General features: G+C 43.3%; 1 protein-coding gene across 1 annotated transcript in view; it reads right to left on the bottom strand.

The window, feature by feature from the left end:
* slc2a9l2 (solute carrier family 2 member 9, like 2) overlaps positions 1-23,577 on the bottom strand; it is an 87,818-nt gene that overhangs the window by 11,797 nt on the left and 52,444 nt on the right. Inside the window, 1 exon segment of the mRNA XM_031558030.1 lies at positions 7,927-8,054. Within this exon segment, the coding sequence (XP_031413890.1) occupies positions 7,927-8,054 (128 nt within the window).

Below are 23,577 nucleotides of genomic sequence, written 5' to 3' on the forward strand. Positions count from 1 at the left end.
ATTATTACATACATAAAACAAAGTGCCTGATTTTATGTTGCTGCCAATCGCTTGATAACCGCTTTTTTTTGTATTCATAAATGTGAGTCTTTGTTGTTGCTTTCCCGATGTGCGGTGCTATTAGCTATTAGCCACCCTGGTCCCTGATTTGCACATCATAGAGAGAGATTCACGAATGCACATATGCACACAAAACACAATATGCAAAAGTCAGGTTGAATGATGACACTTGCTGACACTTGCTTATTAAATGACCCCTGTAGAAAATAGAAGGGTGACTCACTATACGATTCACTACTGACTAAAAATGTTCACCAAACAAATGAACTGACCTTTCTCCCGTGATCTGAAGCGGGGTGGGGGGTTTGTGAGCGTAGCATGTGATGACAGACGGTAAGGAAGTCATGTGGGGGGGGGGGGGGGGGCATTACATTACGGGTCGGAACTCTGCATTTCATTACGGGCTGGAGCTCTGCATGAATGGGTGCATCTCAGAGACTCATTTTATTAGTCAAGACTGAGTGGTCTTCAAAACCCAGCTGGCTGTGACGCAACAAGAAGTATCACTCCTCTGAAGTGCATTCACAACACAACCCAGGGGGACAAACCCGCTTGGACAAAAACACACACACACACAAGCACAAGCATGCATGCACGCACGCACACACACACACACAAAGAGGACTGATAAGACTAATCCTTTCCTAGCTATAAGAAGTTAGAGGGAAAAAGGATGAAAGTGCTTAGGAAATTAAGACAAATCATTTAGAAATGAAGAAATGAAGACTTTCCCCAGACACTCACACATGCTGTAAGTTTTCTTGCGATCTCAAACACAGATACACACACAAACACGCACACACACACACACACACACACACACACACACACACACACACACCCACACACACACACACAAACACACACACACACACTTTATGGATACACAGCACCAGCAAACAGAAATAACAGAAAATCAATCAGCCAAATCTTTACTAAAGGAACAAACCACCACACACAAATCAATACAAAGCTCCAAACACATAGGTACTTAACAAAGAGATCATTTAGTCGCCTATGTACTTACTCTAATATATCTATACAACCTTAAGTCAGTGTTCATGGTTAACAGTGATATATAGATATATAATAATTAAAATGGACTTATATTAAAATAAAGAGATCATATAGTTGCCTATGTACTTACTCTAATATATCTATACAACCTTAAGTCAGTGTTCATGGTTAACAGTGATATATAGATATATAATAAATAAAATGGACTTATATTGAAAAATGTATATTTGCTCAAACACAAATACACGCACGCACACACACACACACACACACACACACACACACACACACACACACACACACACACACACACACACACACACACACACACACACACACACACACACACACACACACAATATCTGTCACTATGCTTTATTGACCCCCCCCACCCGCCTACTCCAAAACCCCAGTCTCCTGTGGACAACGTTTACATTCTACCGGGTATTGCACAGCAACATATTGATGAACCCCTGGAGAGCAGGAAAGTCTCACTGTCTACAAAGAAGCATGCAGTTAGTGCCCCCCCTGCCCCCCCCCGCAACCGTAAATGCAGACAGAAAATCCCCAGCGAGAGTGAAACAATCATCACTGTGCAGACTCTGATCTGTCACACACACGGAGGGGGGGAGGGGGCGACCCAATCCACCCACAGCAATTCCAAATCACACAGTTGGTTGTAGAGACTACAAATTAACAATGAGAAGTGCACGCAATGTGGAGTGACTGATCGCGGAGGCAGGGCTCGTGCTGAGCAAGTAGCCCACCTGCGTGACAGGCCGGTGACATTGGACTGATGGATGTCCCAGTGGGTCCCTGAGGTCGTGCAAGCAGTGGCTGTCTAATTCATCATTATGTCCACTGCAGTGGAAATCGGAGCATAAATGACATGGGGTCAAAAGAACGGGCTAGCCTGCTTCAGTGTAAACACAATCTAAACCGCACTAACCTCCATGACACTATGCTTCTCAGGAAGAGAGGCCAGAGGTAGGGGAAAGGAAAGACAAATGGAGAGAAAGAATGAACGTCACCGAGAAAAAAAACAGCAAGAGGAGAGAGACAGAGGGTACATCTGAGAGGGGATGGAGCGGTAATTGAAATTTGATGAGGATGCAACCTGCAGTGGCAATCAGTAGCACACAGTTTATTAGACGTACTACGAATCAGCATAAGGAAGTGCCTATTAATCACATGTTTAAGCACTACTTGCAGGCTCTGGAGAAAAACAACTCTTTTCTCCTAAAGGGCACTAGATTAGAGAGTAAATCAATCTCCAATCACAGCCCCACTGTTTACCCAGGAGGCGAGATGTTTACTTCATCTTAATTTATTTTATATATAACCATCTTACAACACCTCTTGTGCCACAGAAAGGAACCTGCTTCAGTGTACATACTGATTAAGCCTGCAATGCGAGTACAAATAAAGTGTAATTTGATGTAAGGGAAACTGACAGTACAATCATTTCCTCTTACATACTGGCGTGTCTTATCTGCACACTGTTCTAGTGAGGACAAATAAGGTGGCAAGAGGCTCTCAGACTCCTTGTCTCTTCAGGCAGCCTACGCAGGGCGGTTCTGCTTTGGTGGCGTACGCATGATATTTGTAATTTGGAGATTGGCGACACCAAGAGGAAATAATGGTGATGTAAGTAGGCTAAATGTTCAGGAAATCTCGTGCAGATATTGTTAATTGTGTAGGTCTATTACTGCCATACCTGAACTGGCAAAGAGCTATCATGCAAATTGTAGGGAAAGGATCAGCTGGTTGACTTCAATGTATATTTAACAATACAGAGGCCAATATAAATTAAAAAAATTGCAGCACTGTCAGCTTTTCATAATGTAATTGCCGTGATTTACTGTTTTCATATTGAAATACAGCTACTGATTAGGATGATGAATTGAGGATGATCAGTTTGATAATCAAAAACTTTTAAATCAATACTCAAATAATTTGAGACTCCACCATGCCACTAATGTTCTAATTGAACGGCCTGGACGATCGATTGATTCTTTGTTAAAGCTGTTCTAAGCTGTTCTACAACCAATACTTGGCTCTGATCACCTTTATCCTGTATGTTATCATGTATATACCATCTTGCATGTATGGTGTAATCTTGTATGTATATATGTCACATGTAAGCTAATCCTGATGCATGTATGAATTCATCTGCTTAATAGAGTTGTGTGTAGTGAAAACACATTAATTACAGATAAATACACGGGATCCCTTTACTGCTTGAGAGTAGAAGCTCTCCACTAAGGTTAACAGCGCTCTTATTAAAACATAAAGAAATTATGAAATATCAAAAGAGAGCGATAGACATGTTTATTCTTGATCCTACTTACACAAGAGATATAAATGATGAAAGATTTTCCAAAAGCAGTGCTGTACAACCCTGCACACAACAGCACGTCAGGACATCAAACTGTGCAGGGTGCTCTGAGCACCGACAGAAACAAACAGAGATAGAGACAGAGAGACTGACAGAGACAGAGAGAGAGAGCCAGAGAGAGAGAGAGAGAGAGAGAGAGAGAGAGAGAGAGAGAGAGAGAGACTGACTGAGTCAGAGAGAGAGAGAGAGAGAGCCAGAGAGAGAGAGAGAGAGATAGAGAGAGACAGAGACAGAGAGAGAGAAAGATAGGTATGTGCCTCTGGTTGCAATGTCTCACTGTCAGCTGAGTGAGATGTTCAATAGAACAGAAAGTTTCCAAAAGAGTTCTGACTTCCAAATACTTTTCTTTCTCTACCTCCTTTTTTACTGACCTTTCTCCCTCCATCTGCCCTATCCACTCTATTTTATTTAATCCCCATTCTCCCTCCCTATCCCTCTCTCCATTTCCTCGCTCTTTCCCAGTTCCCCTTGTGTCTTACTTGTCTCTCTGAGGAAGCCCAGAGGCAGAGCCAGGAGTCTGTGCTATCTCATCCTTCTCACATTTCACTGACACGACAAGAATCACGGGGGGAAGAATCCCTCTAATCTCACCACTTCCTCTCCACACCCGTCCCATACCATCCAAAAAAGATCTCTGCCTTCGGACTCGGGACTCAGAGGACCCAGGGGCCACCGGGTGGGTGAGTAGGGGTCGGGGGAGGGGGGGGGGGGGTTGAGGTAGAGGAAGGGTCAGAAACAGGCTGGGATTGCTGGCTCGAGACAGAGAAGTGGCTACATGGTTAGATGACTAACACCGTGTCTGTGTGTACTGTTACAGAAAGACAGAGAGCTGCCCCAGGGCTATACTCATACAGACACCCCCAAGGCAGAGAGGAGAGGAGGAGAGGAGAGGAGGAGAGGAGAGGAGAGGAGAGGAGGAGAGGAGAGGAGAGGAGAGGAGAGGAGAGGAGAGGAGAGGAGGAGAGGAGGAGAGGAGAGGAGAGGAGAGAAGAAGGCATAGGCTTCCTCCAAATGCTCTTGAAGCTGGAGGTGGTTATATGATATGCTACTCTCCTAGTGTCATGCCATGATAGTGTTGTTTTACCCATAAAATGTACTCACACTTGTGTGCCATGACTGCTTATTGATCTAATTTTCCCGACATGATTTCACACTGAAGGCTGTTCAGGTTATTTATATCCAGACTGTGTCCAACAGTCGATAAAATGTATTCAATAAAGCACACGGCAGAATGTAGAAATAAAAATCACCCTGCGTTTGTTTCTCCTCTGACCTACAGCATATGTCTGCCATGCGTATTCCAATACAATACAGCATGGTTACTTAAGCTACAACGAACATGACAGCAGCACACTATGCTCAACGGTCCACTGACTTGTGACTAACTATAGCCCACAACAACACCAGCTGATTACTCTTTCATGAGCCCATCTTTACACACCCCGCACCATACAAAGCACACTGTAGCGTAGCAGGCTCAGCGCTTTAGCGAGAACATGATTTGGGCTTTGATACCCGCCGAGCACGGGGAGGCTCAGGAGCACGGCGGAGCAGAATGGCAGAGTGTCGGGCGGCGTGGAGCGGAGCTCCGGTCTAATGAGGAGCGAGCGGCTGGAGAAGCTCTATGGTGCCGGCACAGCAGGGGGGCACAGCAGGGGGGTGAGGGGTTCCCTGCTGTGGAAGAGCATGGGAGGGAGATGAAGCCGCCTGAGCTCCTGCCAGGCCTTGGCTGGGAGGCCTTTTCTGGGATTACACACACGTCCATGAACACACACGTACACACACACTCACAAGTTTTTAAGACGCTACCTAAATGTGACTGAGAACCGTGCATAATCATGCCTATACCGGAAGCTGAGTGCACACTTGCAACCACCACAAACACACACACACATACACACAAACACACACACACATATATATATATATATCTAGGGTTAGGGTTATATATATCTAGGGTTACATATATATCATATTTTCCAAACTATAAACCACATTTCAGTATTCTATGTCATTTTATAAAACAAATTGTGTATTGACCACGCCTGCGTATTAACAGCAGTTTATTGAACATGACATCATGACATGTAGTTGTGGTGCGAGCGCTACTAGCCATTTAAAGGTTTTATGAAGCAGGGATGGACATTTCAAGCAGAAATACTACACCTACACTACCTCCCTGCACGCACACACACACACACATACACACACACACACACACACACACACACACACACACAAATATCCCATTCCCATGCACAGTGAAAACCATTTCTCTTCAGATGGGAAGATGATGGTACATCACAGGATAGGCAGACAATGTGCTGGAGCATTACTGAGGACCAGAATAAATACAACCAGTCTTGACATTTCTCCACACACACCTTTAAGATGCGGCCCCTCAAGTCAAATGGAGGGCTCACAGGCCTGTCCTTGTGAATCAGACGGCCTGACAAAATGGTGGATGCATCCCCCCGGTTGCAAATGTGGAGTGATGTTTAAAGGTGCTTGCCTTGAGAGAAAATCTAAATGGAGGGTATCTGTCCCAGTCACATTTCGTATCAGTGTAGTCTTCCTCCTTCACATAGACTTTACTAAGATGGCGAGGGTTAATGTCATCACCATCACATTGGCTGGACACCTCTAATTCTTACTGAAAATAATGTAGTGTTTTGTTCTACCTGAAAAGAATCTGTCAGGACTACTGCAGACAGAGAAAGTACAAAAAGCTTTTGTTGTAATTGTAGCCCTAAGAAAGAAAGAAAGAAAGAAACACAGAAAGAGAGAGAGAGAGAGAGAGAGAGAGAGAGAGAGAGACAGAGAGACGGAGAGAGAGACGGGGAGAGGTTTGAGCCTCTTGGGATGTTTGGGCACACAGAGGACAGCCGTAGTAATTAAAGTGGGAGCATCCTTAGGCGGTAGGCTAATATGCAGGAGAATTATTCGGATGGCTCAGGAACAGGCGAGTAGCTGTCGCCTTCCGGTTATTAATGGATAGGAATTATTCTTACATTAGCTGTCCTTGTCATGTTAGGATGGGAATTAGAGACTTAATTAATTGACAGCATTCGCCGAAACACACACACACTATTTAAAACTTTGCACTTTAGAATAACTAAAATGCACCATTACGACTAATGCATTTGTCACAAAATCTTTCAATCCAAGTAGTATATATTTGGTTATGATAAGAGTGTTGTGGGTGATCTATTAAAAGTAAGTGTGTGTTTGTAAGAATTCAGCTTTGTCCAGCTACAGTCCTTTGTCCAAATGGTCCAAGCCGCATTGCTGCATTGGGATAAGTCTGGAGTATGAAACGGACTATTTTTTCTTTGGGCATTTAATTTAAACAATTAGGTTCTCAAACCTCTCACAAACATCTTCTTTGTCTTCCAACTGGCACCACCAAATTCAATCTTCCACTTCAACGTAAGAACACTGACTGATGACTCCTATGTAGATATGAAGGGGTCATTCTAAGCTAACGAAAACACAACGACTCGTAGTTACAGGGGATTATACACAAAAAAAAAACATAATTATGTATACTATATTCCATTGACCCCCCCTAAATCCTACACACTGTACCTTTAGAGGGGAACACGTGTAACACGTGTTCTAGCACATGTAAAGATTAGGCAAATAAGGGCTTTATGGTCCCCCTGGCTCTTCCCTATGATGGAGCCTGTGCCTGGAGATCAGCCAATTGGCTTCAAAAATTACTCAGAGATGGAGCTACTGAGGAAGACACTTTAAAGTCAACTATAGAGATAGCACACTGGGGAAACATGCCTCAGGTATGTTTTTTTCCCCCTCTTTTTTTTTTCTCGAAGAGCCTGTGGTAAGAGCAAAGTGATTAGCAGGGAGTAGTCAGAGTTTGAGAGATTAAACTGGTACAGAAAATGACACTGGGCAAAGTTCATCTTCTTTTATAAATCGGCAAAAGAGAAACGTGTGATACAGAAAGACAGAGAGGGAGAAAAGAAGCCGCGGAAGGTTGGTTGCTAGGTGCAGAGTGAATATTTTCACTCTAAATGTATGTATAAATAAATCAATCATTGATTTATAGATACCCACCACACCTACATGCTTTCTCACAAGCTCCTTGAGACTATTATATTGTTGCTCTCCACATTTACCTTACTTTCTCATCTAAAATGCATATCTGTTTCACTGACCAACAGGCACACATACAGCAAATGTATTATTTCTCTGGAAAGAAGTCACATTTTTGCCACTTTATAGGTACTGCAACTAATAAAGTGAAGCAAAAAACAACATATTTCATAAAAAGTAGCTACAAACCTTAAGACTGCTGTGGCAAGCCAGCTTGACAATAAACCATACGTATGGTATGGTATTGTATGTTTAAGTATGTCTTGGTACGGTGTCATATTGTTGCGCCATATTGTTACCCGCATTGTTACTTGCCTACATACAGACATACACACCTGAATGAAAGGAAACAGGAGGCCGACAGCGAAGTTGGCCAGCCAGTTGATGGTTCCTGCTATTGTGAAGGCAGCAGCACGATAGGACTGTTCAAACAACTCACCAGTCAGGATGAAGGGGATACCACCTGTAGGACAAACCAACACACACACACACACACACACACACACACACACACACACACACACACACACACACACACACAGAGAGAGAGAGAAGAACAGTACACACACTTTAATTCGGAACAGACTATTCCATACCACCAACATCAGTGCTCTGACAAGTCTAATTTGTAATTCTCTGGAACAAAGCTTTTTCAGATTAATATTTAATTAGTAGTATGAATATTTCCTAGGAACTCGGATTACATTATTATACATTATACAGCCTATACAATGACATCAAAACACTAATGTAAATAAAATATTGCATATAAGTCATATACAGTCACGATCAAATATATTTGCATGCAGTTCATAGATTCTGCTTGAATAATCAGGACCGTATCTGAAACCAAATCAACATTATTCAAACCAGTCAATAGCATGTCTAACAAAGACAACCCTATGATGAAATGCCACATGCATCCCACTACATCAAACACGATCCTCCATCACCATCACATAAACATCATGCTAGTCCAGCTCTTCCTTTTTTTTGGTCAAACGTGGCATGCATTAAGAGTGGACTGGCCAGCACGCTATGGGTGAATGGAGGTGGTTGCATTGGAGACGTTCAACACACTTCAAGCAGGGATGTGGACTCAAGGAGTGGATCAGATCTATATTCTTTTACATTATACACCTTGGCAGTGCTGGTATAGGCAGAGTTGTGGGAGTTGAGGGATCAGCATCATCACGGCATCAGAAGCTTTACCTCAAAGATAAGAACTATAGAGCGCGACAACTATTGAAGAAAACATGCAGATTAAAGGGCCTCGCAGGGAACAGGGAAACAATCTCACTCAGCACAGCACTAATCCAAATGATAATGGAAGCGGGGCAAAGAGCACAACTCAGGATGACAGTGGAAGTATGGCAGGATGATTGGTGGGTCAAAGCTTCTGGATTTACGAGCGTACACAGAAAGGGCACTCATGCACACGCATACACACACACACACACACACACACACACACACACACACACACACACACACACACAGACCCAGTCAATTCTATGATATCCGATCCTGTAGTGGTTAGCATCCCCAACTTGCATGTAATTAACAGGCCAAGCATGTCTGGCATGCCTATGGGATGGGGACCTGCAGCGCCCCCTAGGGGGTGGTACAACAAATTGCACAACTGGCAGGGAATGTGCAAGAAGGCCGTGCAATCAACCCCATGTGTTTCCTACTGGGAGGGAAAACAGGAGACGGCAGGGAGGAGAGGAGGAGGGACAAGCAGTCAGCCGAATGCCATGCGTGCACACAGAGAAGTAAATTAGAGTGGACAGGTACAATGATGAATCCTGCCTTTCATCGCCTTCATTTCGTTTAAATTTGGGAACACCAAAAAAAAAAGGCCCAGTTTGACACAGGGAGCCGAAAAAGTCTTTCCTGGGTGATAACAATAGATTACAACACCACAGGCAAGGGTCCAATTCCCAGGCAGCACATGTCCTGAAAAAGACAATGAATAGCTTACCAGGTGTTTATGCTGCTTTAGATCAAAGCATCCGCTTAAGGAATAAATGTAAATGTACTTCTAAAGGATTTACTACAGCACTATAGGCTTCACAGAGGGGAAATAAATAAAATAAAAATGTAAAACACGGAGAAGTAATATTACCAGAGCCAGGAATCAACATGAATTTGTATTATCACTAGCTTTCAGTACAGCTATATAAGTAAATAGCATGGGGGTAGGGGGGCTTGTAGAAATGGGGAAAGGTTTGGAAAGAAATGCATTGTCTGAGCCTGTTAGAGAGGACCGACAGTTGTCCAGAGTGCATTTTTTAGTAGTCTGTAGTCTTCCCGGTTTATTATTGAGTGCGGTTTAACATTCTCTCGCTCTTTCTCTGTATCTCACAGATGCACACACAGCATGGTGAAAAACACTACTGCCGCCACTAACACCAGCTATTCACAATATGAATACAGACCTACAGTAATTCCATTCATCAACAACTGGAGTACAGCACTCCATTTTCATGTGTGCATTGAATACAATCATTTTCAACCTGAGGCAGTAAAAAAAAATCTCTTTGAGTCTCGAGGCTGCCACAGAGTGGAAATAGACTCCTTGCGCATGACAAAATGGTACTCAGCAAGTCATATCAACGTGACAAAGTCATCCACGCTTGTGGGGACGCCAGTCTAATTAACAGTCAGCATATTGCACACGATGTGCTGAGAGGCGAATGGGCCTAACAAGTGTCCCTCATGCATTAATCTCACAGGGCATATGTCTGTGGAGTGCAGTGGTGTGGTGTGGTGTGGTGTAGTGTGGTGTGGTGTGGGGGGCTTTGTGATGGATTCGGAACTAGCCCGGAGCCAATTCATTATGTTCCACAGTCACGGAGCGGACCCAATCGTGGCTGAATACGAATCAAAAAGTTTGAGACGGCAGACGATCGCATAATGTAGCACGTGTTTTCTGTGGGGTCAATGACTTTCACCTCTGGCCAAGAATCACCTACAGCATTTTCACTGAAAAGAGGCTAAATGAAGGAATAGATAAAGCTGTGTGTGTGTGTGTGTGTGTGTGTTTTGCCTTTGTGCAGTAAGTAGCAGACCCCACAATGGGAGAGAAAGGGGTTAGAAAGAGGGAGGTTAAAGGTGAGCTCATTTATCCTGTGAATCCATAGCAAATAAGTCCATCTAGATTGAGCGTATTCCAGCGCTTACTCCAGCAGAGCCAACCAGAATGGACTCAACCAGGCCAGTCAGTCAGATCGAATTTTGATCTTTCTGGCGAGAGAGGAGAATAACACCATAGAATAACAGAATAACACCATAGAATAATAGAATAACACCATAGAATAATAGAATAACACCATAGAATAATAGAATAACACCATAGAATAACAGAATAACACCATAGAATAATACCATAGAATAACAGAATAACACCATAGAATAACAGAATAACACCATAGAATAATAGAATAACACCATAGAATAATAGAATAGCACCATAGAATAATAGAATAACACCATAGAATAATAGAATAACACCATAGAATAATAGAATAACACCATCCTCCTGGGCTTCTAAAGGAATGCCACCCGAAGCATATTGCTTTATGACTCACAAACTGCAGAGGTGCTGGAACAAACACTCTGCGGGGCACGAGGGGGCATATTCTGCTTTTCTCTTGGTTGAAAAAATGTGACTGGCAATGGAAGGTACATGAGCTGTGTGGTACTGCATCTCAGTGGGATCTCGAACACTGAGGCACTCGAACAATATAGTAAAGAAAAAGATAAACATTGTTATATAGAGAGACTATAGAGTGAGCCCAGGATATTTAAGAATGGTGCAATGATAAGACACAAACCAGTGAGAATGTAACTTTTTACTTGAGATTCAGACATGCAAGACCTTGTGCATAAAATGTGCTAAAAATCGAAGTCAAGGTTTGTTGTTACTGTATAAACCACAGCAAATGTTGGGCCCTTCACACTCATGCACTTCATAAATGAATGTGAAAATATGTGGACACTGAATGTTTCATATGTGGACAGATAAATGACAGGAATAGCAAACGTACATCTGTGACATGCATACCATGTTGAGGAATAATTTGCTTAATAGCCATGGTGGATCAGTAAGGCAACTCATGGATCTGCAGATGTTCAAAAACACTGCACATCTTTGGCTTCAGTGATCACTCTCATCATGTGATTATCTACAACAGCCAGCTTTGTAGGGACTTGGAAGAACGTCTGCTTTCAGGGTGGGTAATCACACTTAATGACAGACCTAAGAGGAGTTTTCTTTCCATCAATTAACCTGTACCGTCTCTGAGCAAATCATATGCTTTACAGATTCCCAAGCCATTTTCCCTTTCTCTGCCTCTCATCGGCTTTCAGACTTGTCTCCCCTCTTCCTACAGTAGCTCTCAAAGCTGATCTGACGTCACCTTTCTCGAGGCGAGATGCAGGGTTAATTTGCGAGACCCAGAGAGGGGGCACGTTGAGAATAGAGCCTGAAGCGCAGCGCACCATTTCCATTACCCGACACGGAAAAAAAATGAAACGCCTCATTCCGCGAGCCACCTGGGTTTGCCACATGCAACAAAAGCCAGGAGCGGGGCTAGCTGCGAACGCCGCGCAATGGCAGCGGTTTGTAAGGATGCTAAAAGCCATGATGCAAATGCTGTCGTCTTTCAGCCGAGAGGCAGAGTGGAGCACTACAAAACACTTAAGGAACCTTGAATGGCTCTGTGCAGACGCACGGCATGCAGTTGGCAAGTTTTTCATTTCATCCGTGGTTAGTTTGTCTACAGCAGCAGGATTGCGACATTCCACAACAGAGACTTACATCAGTCACTCTGTGGCGTTAGCAAGACATTCATTGTGTTTGCCTGGACTCTGTCACTCCGCTCCCAGTCAACAGCACGAACCAGAAACAACCACAACAAGCGCCCTCATGATATTTGCCTTTATGCATGGATGGCACGTCAGTCGCCTTTAGGCGCATCTGATGGACTCTCGTCACAGCCGGGTTCTGGTACAGCTAAACAAAGAAGGGGGGAGGATAGCGGTGTGGGACGATGTGTGTGTGTGTGTGTGTGTGTGTGTGTGTGTGTGTGTGTGTGTGTGTGTGTGTGTGTGTGTGTGTGTGTGGAGGGGGGGGGGGTCAAACAGCTTCCACTGATATAGCAGGTCTGTACCGCTTCCTCCCCAAAGTTGCGGTGCACTGATGGTGTGCGGGTAATGAGGAAGCAGGCCACTGCGCGTCCGTGCTATTCCATGACAGATGCCTTGGCCGGTCCTCAAGGAGGGGGATGAGGGGGCAACATGGATGCTGCTCAGTGGCCACACACTGCGGGCAGATGATGGGAGACTGCCGCTTGTGTGAGCAGGTTTGTGCATGCATGGGTTTACAGCATATGTATATGCAAACAGGAAGAATAGATTCACTTGTGTGTGTGTGCATGCGACTAGAATGGAACATGAGTGGTTTTGTTTTTTTGTCGACTTGCATCCAGGAGAAACAGCTTTTGGAGGCGCGGCTGTCAATTTTTCAGTAATGGTTTGATAACATCCTTCCTTTGTCTCTACATATTTCCCAGCATGCTGTGCAGACTACGCTGGGTTCATGGCAGGACCACCTACATCTTCCATCAGGCTGTTGCCAGCTTCTCCATCTTCCGCATCGCTGGATTCATGGTTTACGGCTAGAGATATTATCTAACCGCAAATGTGGAAAACTATAAATAGCTAATTACATAAAGCAAGAAGTAAAGCTTTCAGGCAAAAGCGCGCGCGCACACACACACACACACACACAAACACACACAAACACACACAAATTCATGTTTGGAAAAAATAATCTAATTTGCTTTTGTTTATCTTCTCCAGCTTTCGTACAAACCCACACACTGGAGACTTACATACAAAAAAAAACAGATACAAATCCACCCGGACCAGTGCACCAATCAGATACTTAGTTGAGGTTGTTCTCTTCTCACTCCGCTCTCAGTCAACAGCACGAACCAGAAACAAGAAAAACAACAACAACCACCCTCATGATATCTACTTTAATCCCACTATAACTGTACTAAATGAGTCTGAATTAGCCTCATGCACAACCAATTACCACATCCCATGTGTTCAAGGCCAGCCTTCTCCCATGGAGCCACTCAAGAACAAAAGCATGCAGTTAATTGGCCTCTTAAAAGACACATCATCTTAAGCGCTGTAAAGAAACATGCCTTTGAAGGACTTCGAGACTGTCTAAAAGAGAGAAAGAAAGATGAGGTGGAAGGTGGCTACATCATCAGTCCATGCATGTTCTCACCTTCAAACTGAGATCTTTTTTCCTGACACACATATTGTCCTTGCGTTGTCTCTCCTGACACCATTTTGTGCAAACGCCGCCTAGTTAATCTGTCAGGCATATGCCACTAAGCAAACACACACACACACACACACACACACACACACACACACTCTTATATAAACACGATCATGGTGAATTTTGTAATAGGATCATTAAGGACTGTTCGAGGGCATGAAGCATCTGGACACTGGACACTTACTCTAGCCTGCAGCTGTTACTTCAATAGAAATAACTAGCAGAATGAAGTAGTTCAAGATTTCCTCAAGGCGAGCAATGAAAGTCACAGAAACATGCCGATAAATGTGTGGGCGGTTTGTTTCTTTTCAGTGCAACATATGTGCTTAAACACTGAGAGCTAATTCGTGTTTTAACAAATCTAACTATAACATTTCAATGTTATTTCTTAAAGATGAGTTTTCTTTGCTCTCTGGATGTGCACACTGACTCTTACTGCCTTTTGTGTTGTGTGCCTAAGAAACAGGGGACCAATTGCAACTCTTAACTGTTATGACACATTTGCGAGGCCAGAGAGGACGCGTTGAAATTAGAGCCTGAAGTGCAGCTCACCATTTTCATTACCCAACATGGAAATAATACCAGCTCATTCCGCGAGCCACCTGGGTGCAACAAAAGCCAGGAGCGGGGCTAGCTGCGAACGCCGCGCAATGGCAGAGGTTTCAAGGACGCGCTAAAAGCCATGATGCAAATGCTGTCGTCTTTCAGCCGAGAGGCAGAGTGGAGCACTACAAAACACTTAAGGAACCTTGAATGGCTCTGTGCAGACGCACGACATGCAGTTGGCAAGTTTTTCATTTCATCCGTGGTTAGTTTGTCTACAGCAGCAGGAGCGCGACATTGCACAACAGAGACTTACATCAGGACATTCATTGTGTTTGCCTGGACTCTGTCACTCCGCTCCCAGTCAACAGCACGAACCAGAAACAACAAAAACAACAACAACCACCCTCATGATATTTGCCTTTATGCATGGATGGCACGTCAGTCGCCTTTAGGCGCATCTGATGGACTCTCGTCACAGCCGGGTTCTGGTACAGCTAAACAAAGAAGGGGGGAAGATAGCGGTGTGGGACGATGTGGGTGTGTGTGTGTGTGTGTGTGTGTGTGTGTGTGTGTGTGTGTGTGTGTGTGTGTGTGTGTTTTTTGTATATAAATTATGCATTTATAGAACAATAATATAGTCCATATACAATTAAACACAAATAAATCACCTGCTTAAATTATGATGGTACCAAATGTACAACTGATGATTCAAATGAGACCACTTCAGTTTTTGCAACTTCAAGAAAGCCATGGTCAATGAGAATCCAGGAAAAGGAACGATCTGGAATCTGCACAACAACAAACACAGAGAGAGAACTGGACGTTCACAGGTCAGTGCGTATGAGAGGCTGCATTCAAATGCTGCATGACTTTGCTAAGGTAATAGGAGGACGCAGATGTTCGTTATGTAACGGCAGAAGGGCGCCTGAGAAGCCTACCTGCTGTTGTCTTTACCTCAGTTTCTCTTTAGAACTCAACTGCAACCTAGTGCTGGGGTCATCACCTCTCTCGCTCTCTACTGCGGCTCCCAAATGATTCTTTCTTCCTCTTCATCTCTCTCTCTTTCTCTCTATCTCTTTCTGTCACTCAATCACATTCTCTCTCTGCCTGATCGAATGTGACCCAAGTTTGAAACATCAATCAGTGGACACTGTCGTATAGGAGGGGGGCGTGAAGTCAATCCAACAGAGGACGCATCAAGCATCTGTTACCACAACTGTCTCTTGCAGCGTCTCTCTCTCTCTCTCTACCCCGTCTCCCCTTCCTTCGTCTCCTCACGTAGCTGTTAGCTCCTCTGTCGGCGAGCCCCTCCTGATGGGCGCAGTTCATTACGAGCTGACAAGTGCTCTCTGAAGAGCCTATTGTTTTTGGCAGCGCTCTGTGTGTTGTTCTTGGCACGAACACGTGCCCACCCCAAACGCTCACAGCGGAGGCTATCTGTCTTCGTCACTGTCCACTCACCCCTATGGCCACTTCATCAAGTGGACTTTATAAAGCCCTCTGCTAATGGCAAAACGGAGCAGCCTGGAGGGGTCCAATTGACAAGGCCGTGTAGGTACAAGCTGTCCTGCAGATGGCCTGACAGAAATTCCCCCACAATCACCACCACCTTTTCCCCCCCGCTGACCCGTCCCGCTTTCATGTGAAGAACACAAATTGCCTCTGGGCCCAAGTCTGGAGAGGCAGGCCATAAAGGGAATGACAGAGAACCATAGAGTTACGACAGTAAGGTTGTCTGTAGACAAAGTTTCTTCCTGTTATGTCAAGAATTGTATTGGTCTGTCATTGAACGGGTCCTTCATTAGTCATGTAAGAGCAGTTGCCTGTTTTCAATGTAGTGTCATGTTAATGCTGCCGTAGCAACCAAATAACACTAGTGGTCGAGCAATGTCAGTGTATTTAAAGGCACAGTTTGTAGCAGATTGCAACCAACTGAATACATTTCCCTTTTCCAAGCGTGTAGAAGAAGCTAAGGCCTCTGTTTTGGTTTGTCCATTCTGGGCCACTGTACAAACATGATGGCGAAACAGGGTGGACTTCCTCTTCCTCTCTCTTCCTCTCTTTCCCTTTCTCTCTCCCATCCTCCATCTCTCTCCCTTTCTCTCTCCCTTCCTCTCTCATCCTATGTAGATACAACAGGCTCATTCTAAGCTCACGAAAACACGAATCGTAGTTACAGATGATTATACACACATTAAAATATAATTATGAATACTAAATTCCATTTCTGCTAATAGATCACACTAAATCCTCCATACTGCTACTTTAATTACTAGTGGTAAATGATATTAAGTCACACTAGGACAAAGATTACATGTCACAAAGACGTTCTCCCTGTTCTTTGGCTGTGTCGTTGCAAATCAAATCTCTGAACTGAGCTAGGTCTGATTAATCTGGTAATGAGAAATCTTTTTCAATATCCCCATCATCATTATGACATTTTATTTATGTGAAGCGATTTGAACATCTTGTAACCTATGTAAAGTTTTGATTTCGTTTTTTTTCCGTTGTTCTTTAGTATTTGGTATTGCTAGTTGCAACTCAGGGCCGGCGATTGCTATAGGCGAACTAGGCGACTGCCTAGGGCGACAAATGGGTTGGGGGCGCTCTCTAGTGTCGCCCTTAGACCTACTTCCCATTAGTCATAGTTAGAATAACAAGCAAATTAAAACATGTTTATTAATCATGATCATCCTAGGGCGCCCCTTCAGCTACACGTTTACTTGTCAACCTAATTTTTAGATTGAATTGATGGTTATTGTCGATAATTTCCAAAGGGGGGGGCGGTTGCGTTAAGTTACGTTACGTTAGTTACGTGAGGGCTCCTGCACACTGCCAAGGTGGGGTGAGCGTGTCAGCTACGTGACATTCGCAAAAAAGAAGCGGTCTAAACCATCTGGAGCACAGGGATGAAAACGAAGAAAGGAAGAAGAGGAAAAGAAAGCCAAGTATAGAGGTAAGTCTTCTCATCTCAGCCATTAAGGTGTCAAACGAAATAAATGTAGAATTTGGCATCATCTAATATTGGACGTTTCATTGCTGTCACTTAGGCTAGCTATAGCTAGCTAGCGACTGTTACTTTGCTAATTTGCTACGTAGGCTATTACTAGCAAACGTAACTTCACTGATAACCTACATGGATGTAAATGTCAAAAGACCCGTATCTGGATAACGTATGCTAGTTATGAAAAGTACAGTTGCTGTCTACATTCATTATAAATGGCATAAGTTCTGTTTAGTGAATTCACAACTAGCAGGTGCATACACACACAGTAACCATTTTGGGGATAGTGGTGGTGTTCACCCTTCTGTACAGTTCCTCCCCAGGAATATACTAAAATGTATATGTGTTTTTTGTTTTGTTTTGTTTTTATTTTTGTTTTAAATTGGCCAGATGCACTCAGGCACTTTTTGCAGAGGCCGGCACCTGCTGGAGAAAGGACGCCTGATCCGCCTCCCTCTGAACTTTGTAAGTAGCCTACACAGCTAGTACTATTGTTGCTGTTTTTGGTATTGTTATTATTATTAGCAATTATTACTTTCATAATCACATCACATTAATACTACTAATTGTAATCAGTAGCCTAATATTATTTAGCCTTGTAGCAGTGGTGGCAGTAATTGTAATTTATCTACTACAAGTTACATGGTCAGATAAAATGTATTTGTACAATGCAGCTATGTGGTAGGATGATAGAAATGACCAAATGCAATTGTGTAACGAACAGCATGGATTAACTCTGTGTTTAAATACAGCTGCAGGAGAAGGGACATCCAGTAGTACTAAAGTACAATAGAAACATGTTAGCATGTATTAAATACAATAGCTTGTTTTCTTAAAGAAGTTCAACCACATTCATGATCATTTCACTTATTATATTAAACACCGCTTGTTCGGCTATACAATATGCTTGAATACAGGTGAAGGTGAAGGGACATCCAGGACCACATCAAGCACTCAGGGCATAAAAGCACTTTTGTTTGTAGAGGGTATAGTTAGGGTGTAGAGGGTCATAATTTGCTTAAATTTCCTTACAGGTGCTTAAGAGTGTTTTGCACAGTTTATGGGTTTGCACAGTTTATGGAGTTAATTTAATCCTAACTTTGAGTGTGTAATACATTATTTAAAATAATAAAAAAGAAAATGTTCTGAAACTATTCTGGTGTTTGTTGTCCATGCAACATTTATTGTTGAACTGCAATGTAGAATAGTAGAATTATAAGTGGGTGAAAAAACTGCTATGCAAAGTAAAGCAGTTGAGTTAATATATGTCTCTGCAGTGATGTTAAGTATTGTGTGGGGGGGGGCGCAAAGCTCAATCTCGCCTAGGGCAACCAAAGGGCTAGAGCCGGCCCTGTTGCAACTACTAAACCCTGTTGAGCCTAGGGCTGGGCGATATGGCCATTATGAGACGTATGGCCTTAGTTACTAGGATACAGCGTATAGTTTTAATAAATAAAACCTTTTGAATCATGTTCATGTAGACGGAAAAAAAAGCCTATTTTATTCATGAGTCATCCATAACACTGGAAAAAAAATAGAGCTCTACTACATACATGCATGCACATGTGCACACACACACACACACACACACACACACACACACACACACACAAAATATAAAATTGAAACACTGACCTGCTCTGCCCTCTCACACTCATTTGGACATGACAGAAGAATCCTTGATTAAAAGGCATAACCCTTGACAGAGTCATTTTCTCCAGGCTTGTATTAGAGCTAGGTAATTGTACCCATGAATAGTGTCAGTGTCAACTAATTCTCAAAGCCTTTATTAGGCAAGCGTCTGTGAAGGTGCGGCCCGCTGTTTAATTCAGAACACGATGTGTGATGTTTGATGCTCTCCACTCATTATTGACGCGACCAGATTGTGTTATGAGGAAGCGATATCTACGAATGCCACATTGAAACAAGCAGGACAAGACGACGTTCCACTAATCAAAACAATGCTTTGTCTGTCAATCATTTGTTCATGCCAAGACAAATTTATAGTATGTGTATGTGGCTTGTGGGAGAGGCTTTGAAGTTATTCATCTTCAAAACAGGCAACTTCCACCAAACTTGCTGACTACAAATTACATTATTGCATAAAGGACTGAAGGAAAATGCTTTTAATGGAAATATAATTACAAAAGTTTAGTCAATAGTATACGCCTTAACAGCTGACAAAGGCATTCTGACTTGTAAATGTGTAAATGCATTTCTTTCAAAGTGGTCAGACACATTTACGGCACAGTCTATTTCCTTTTTGTGTGTGTGGGTGCTTGTGCATGTGAGTGTGTGTGCATGTGCTTGTGTGTGTGTGTGTGTGTGTGTGTGTGTGTGTGTGTGTGTGTGTGTGCATGGGCGTGTGTGTGTGTGTGTGTGTTTGCACATGCATTGCAAGAGCATTTTGTGAGTAAAAGTGTGCAAGTCTGTACGGTAATGACCTGAAAGACAGTGACACCCTCACCATTAGGGAGAAAAACAACAACACTAAAGCCGTTAGACAGAAAGCATCCAGTAAACTTACATCACTGCTCTCCCTACACAAAGACATTGGTATGACACTCAGCACTGACATATTTCAGACAAACTTACTGTCAGCCTGTCATGGGGACCAAATAAAAACACAAAACAAGGGGAGAGGGCTTCCACTGAGGCTGACAGCTGTAAACAACTGTGCTATATCTTTACCCATCAGCAACAATCAAGTTGATACATACCCTAGATACTACCTATATAGTACATATGTAATACATATGTGGGTGTTTGTTACATTAATTACACACAACCACATATGACGCCCCAAGCGTATTCGGTTTTCCTTGAAGTCCACTGTGAAAGGTCGAGATAGCCGTCACGGTTTAGAGCTAGATGGAAACTCATGGAGGACTCAGGAGGTAGATGATGTTAGCAAGATGAGGTTTTTTATTTCCTCACATAAGGCAGGAAAACAAGGACATTACTAAACACAAAAATAAAGCAATAGAAATTAAGCTTTTTCAAAGACAAATAAATGGGCATCATAGCCTCAATACAAATATGCACAATAAATAGTCGACTATGTTAAAAGGACCACATTAGCTGGTCCGTGAGAGCTCGTAAGGCTTACGCCTTATTAAACACGATACCTCTCCTGGTCAAAAGTGAGAGCTCCTAAGGCTTACGCCTTATTATAAGGACACTCTCCCGAACAAAAGAAAAAGCGAGTTCAAGTAGCCTAGACACAAACCTCTAATTGGCTCAAACCAATATAAACAGCAGGTGTGTCGTCAGCTCAGGCACCAACAGCTGTGGCTCACAGCAGCCATACTCAAAGCAATCAAGGTCCCACATAGCTGGGAAAATGGCCTAAGCCATATAGAGCAACAATGGCTTGGTGAAGGCATAACCGACACATTATAAATCAGCCTAAATACATTAGCAATATCGCGGGTTACCCCGGAAGTTAAAACACGCGCTCATATACGAAACATTCTATAAACAGACCCACGCACGTAAGACGAAACACTAGACAACGGTATGAAATGTAACAATGACCTGATATTTTAACCTAAATAAACGGACCATTTGAGAGACAAGACATTGAATAGTGTGGTGATTGTAAACAGAAAAATATACATATAAATGCATCTCTAACTGTAAACGGACATAAACCACAAACACGCAAAACACACACAAAACACCAGCCCCCAGGTCACGCAGGTGCCCCGTCACATCCACATTTTGGTGAATATTTCTAGCTATGTTTGTGCTGAACATCGTTGTTGTCATAAGTAAGTGGTGTGTGCATGTGTGTGTGCCAAGGGGGGGGGGGAGTGTCAGGGAGAAAGGTGTGAAATGCACACTTCTCCATAATTAAAAGTTAATGCTGTGTGTGCAGCATTAGCACAGGCAGGTGGTCATGTTTGATCTCAACTCAGAGCCCCATACGGCGCTTTGGAGATGGCTCTCTCTTCCTCTCCCTCTCTCTTCCTCCCCCTCTCTCTTCCTCTCCATCTCTCTTCCTCTCTCTCCCTTCAGCTCTCTCTCTTTCTCTCTCCCTTCCTCTCTCACTCGCTTCCTCAGGCACTGTAGCTGTGTACCTCCACATCTGCACCTCCTCCTTCACATCTCCTCTGGACTAGACCCCCCCCCCCCCCTCCCCATCCTTTGAAAATTGCAGGACTGTGGCGTCGTTTGGTCGTTTAATTTGCTTTAAAGAAAGGCTTGGATGCGCTTGTAAGGGCTTGTTGTTGTTCCTGTTATGGTATATATTTAATCCTGTCCTTATTTGAACAGTTTTGATATAAGGACAAGTGACTAGATAGCCTACTAATTGGCTAGCCTGCTAACTAGCTCACTAGTCCAGTCTGTTATGCTATTTTCACACGCTACACCACGCCCACTCAAAGCGTTGGAAGTGTATGGTTACGCTGTCATGGGTTCGCACCGTAAAGCAACCACTGTAAACGTAAAATATGTTGGTCAGTATAATCTCCCAAATGGTCCCCTTATCATGGTAACAAAGGAAAGGTCTCCACCCTGACATTGCTCAGACACCTGGGGTTAGGAAGCAAACTAAGGTGTGAGCAACTGCAACCAATGGGAATGGGGGTAGGCCAGTGGGAACCATCACAGGCAACAGGTCAGTGAAGCCTGATCATCATATAGAACAACTAAAGGTTGCCAGACCTGTTTGCATTAGAAGCCTAGTTCATTTGCATTAAGGAGGTGACTATATATGACTGGAGTTGGAGATGTTTGTTGTTCAGATCTGCAACGATGAATCCGGAGTGTGTTCCGCGTGCTTGCTTACTGAACTTTACTGGAATGAAAACTGATTGCTGCATCAACCACAAGAGCGTCATCCTTTTTCTTACACTAGGCAGACATTCTCAAGATGCCATCTCCACAACTACAACGTGGTGTGCATCAGGGTCCTCTCATGTAACCCCCCCCCAGTCATCAGTACATCAGACATCTCAGCCACTTTCACAAGGTAACAAAGGCATCAGTGATGCATGATTTGCCAGAGCTGCTCTCGTCTTTATCTGTTCTTTTGTTAATGCCTATTTATGAGAGATGACCTCCCAAACAACGATTTGGTGGGAATGAGACAAAAATATCATATTACGTCACTCTATGTAGAAATAAATGATGGCAATTAGACAGATGCTTGGTGTGTCTCTGAGGTCGTCATAATCAAAAATCTCAACAATCAAAGCCAAATTCCACCTGAAAGAAACAGACTTAAATGCCCTTCACTTTGATGCAATCAGTCTTGTCTCTTTAAAGGTACTCTATAATGCCAGTGAGCTGTAATAGTCTGTGCTCCGGCAAAAAGTATAATACTGGCATAATTGACAGAACAAATGGATATTAATGGCAGTAATTACTGGAACTGGGGATGTTATAAGATCCACTTTAAGGCTTGCATCATGACATTAACACACAACCATACAGTGTAGTCAGTACTTAAAAAAAACTTTTTAAAAAGTTAGACACTTAAAAACAAAACCAACCAGTTCAGTGCAGTCATGGGCAACACATACTGACCTTGCGACAGGTGTGTTCATAACGGTAACCTGGAGAAACACAGATGAATATGCACTGTGCATTGTATTTGTGCACACAGCTGTTGACAGGGTGCTATTGGAAAGAGGAGATGGCAATATTCCAGACTAGCAAAGGGGTAAATGCCATCCACTCTAATGAGATTATACTGGGACATCTGCCACATAACAATGGGACCAATGCTGTCCAGCCGACTGGACAATACTGCATGGACATTCATCCACAATATGAATGCCATTGTCTGCAGAACACAATTAGTTCCAAAAGGCTAGGGACGTGTTCCGTGTCTAAATCAACATAAGAAACATTCATTTTCAGACAGTGTTTTTCGATTGCTTTGAAAACTGGGAATCTGGTGGGAAAACATACTAGCACAGAGTGACAGCATGTGTCTTTCCAGACCACAGTACACACAATATGTTTGTATATATGCACACATGTGTTTGTCTATGTGTGGTGGTATGGTGGGGTGACATACAGTTCATGGTCGATGTCAAGCAGACTTTGAGGCTGACCTTC

This window comes from Clupea harengus, chromosome 20 (assembly GCF_900700415.2).
Source record: "Clupea harengus chromosome 20, Ch_v2.0.2, whole genome shotgun sequence".
In the NCBI taxonomy this organism is placed as follows: Eukaryota; Metazoa; Chordata; class Actinopteri; order Clupeiformes; family Clupeidae; genus Clupea; species Clupea harengus.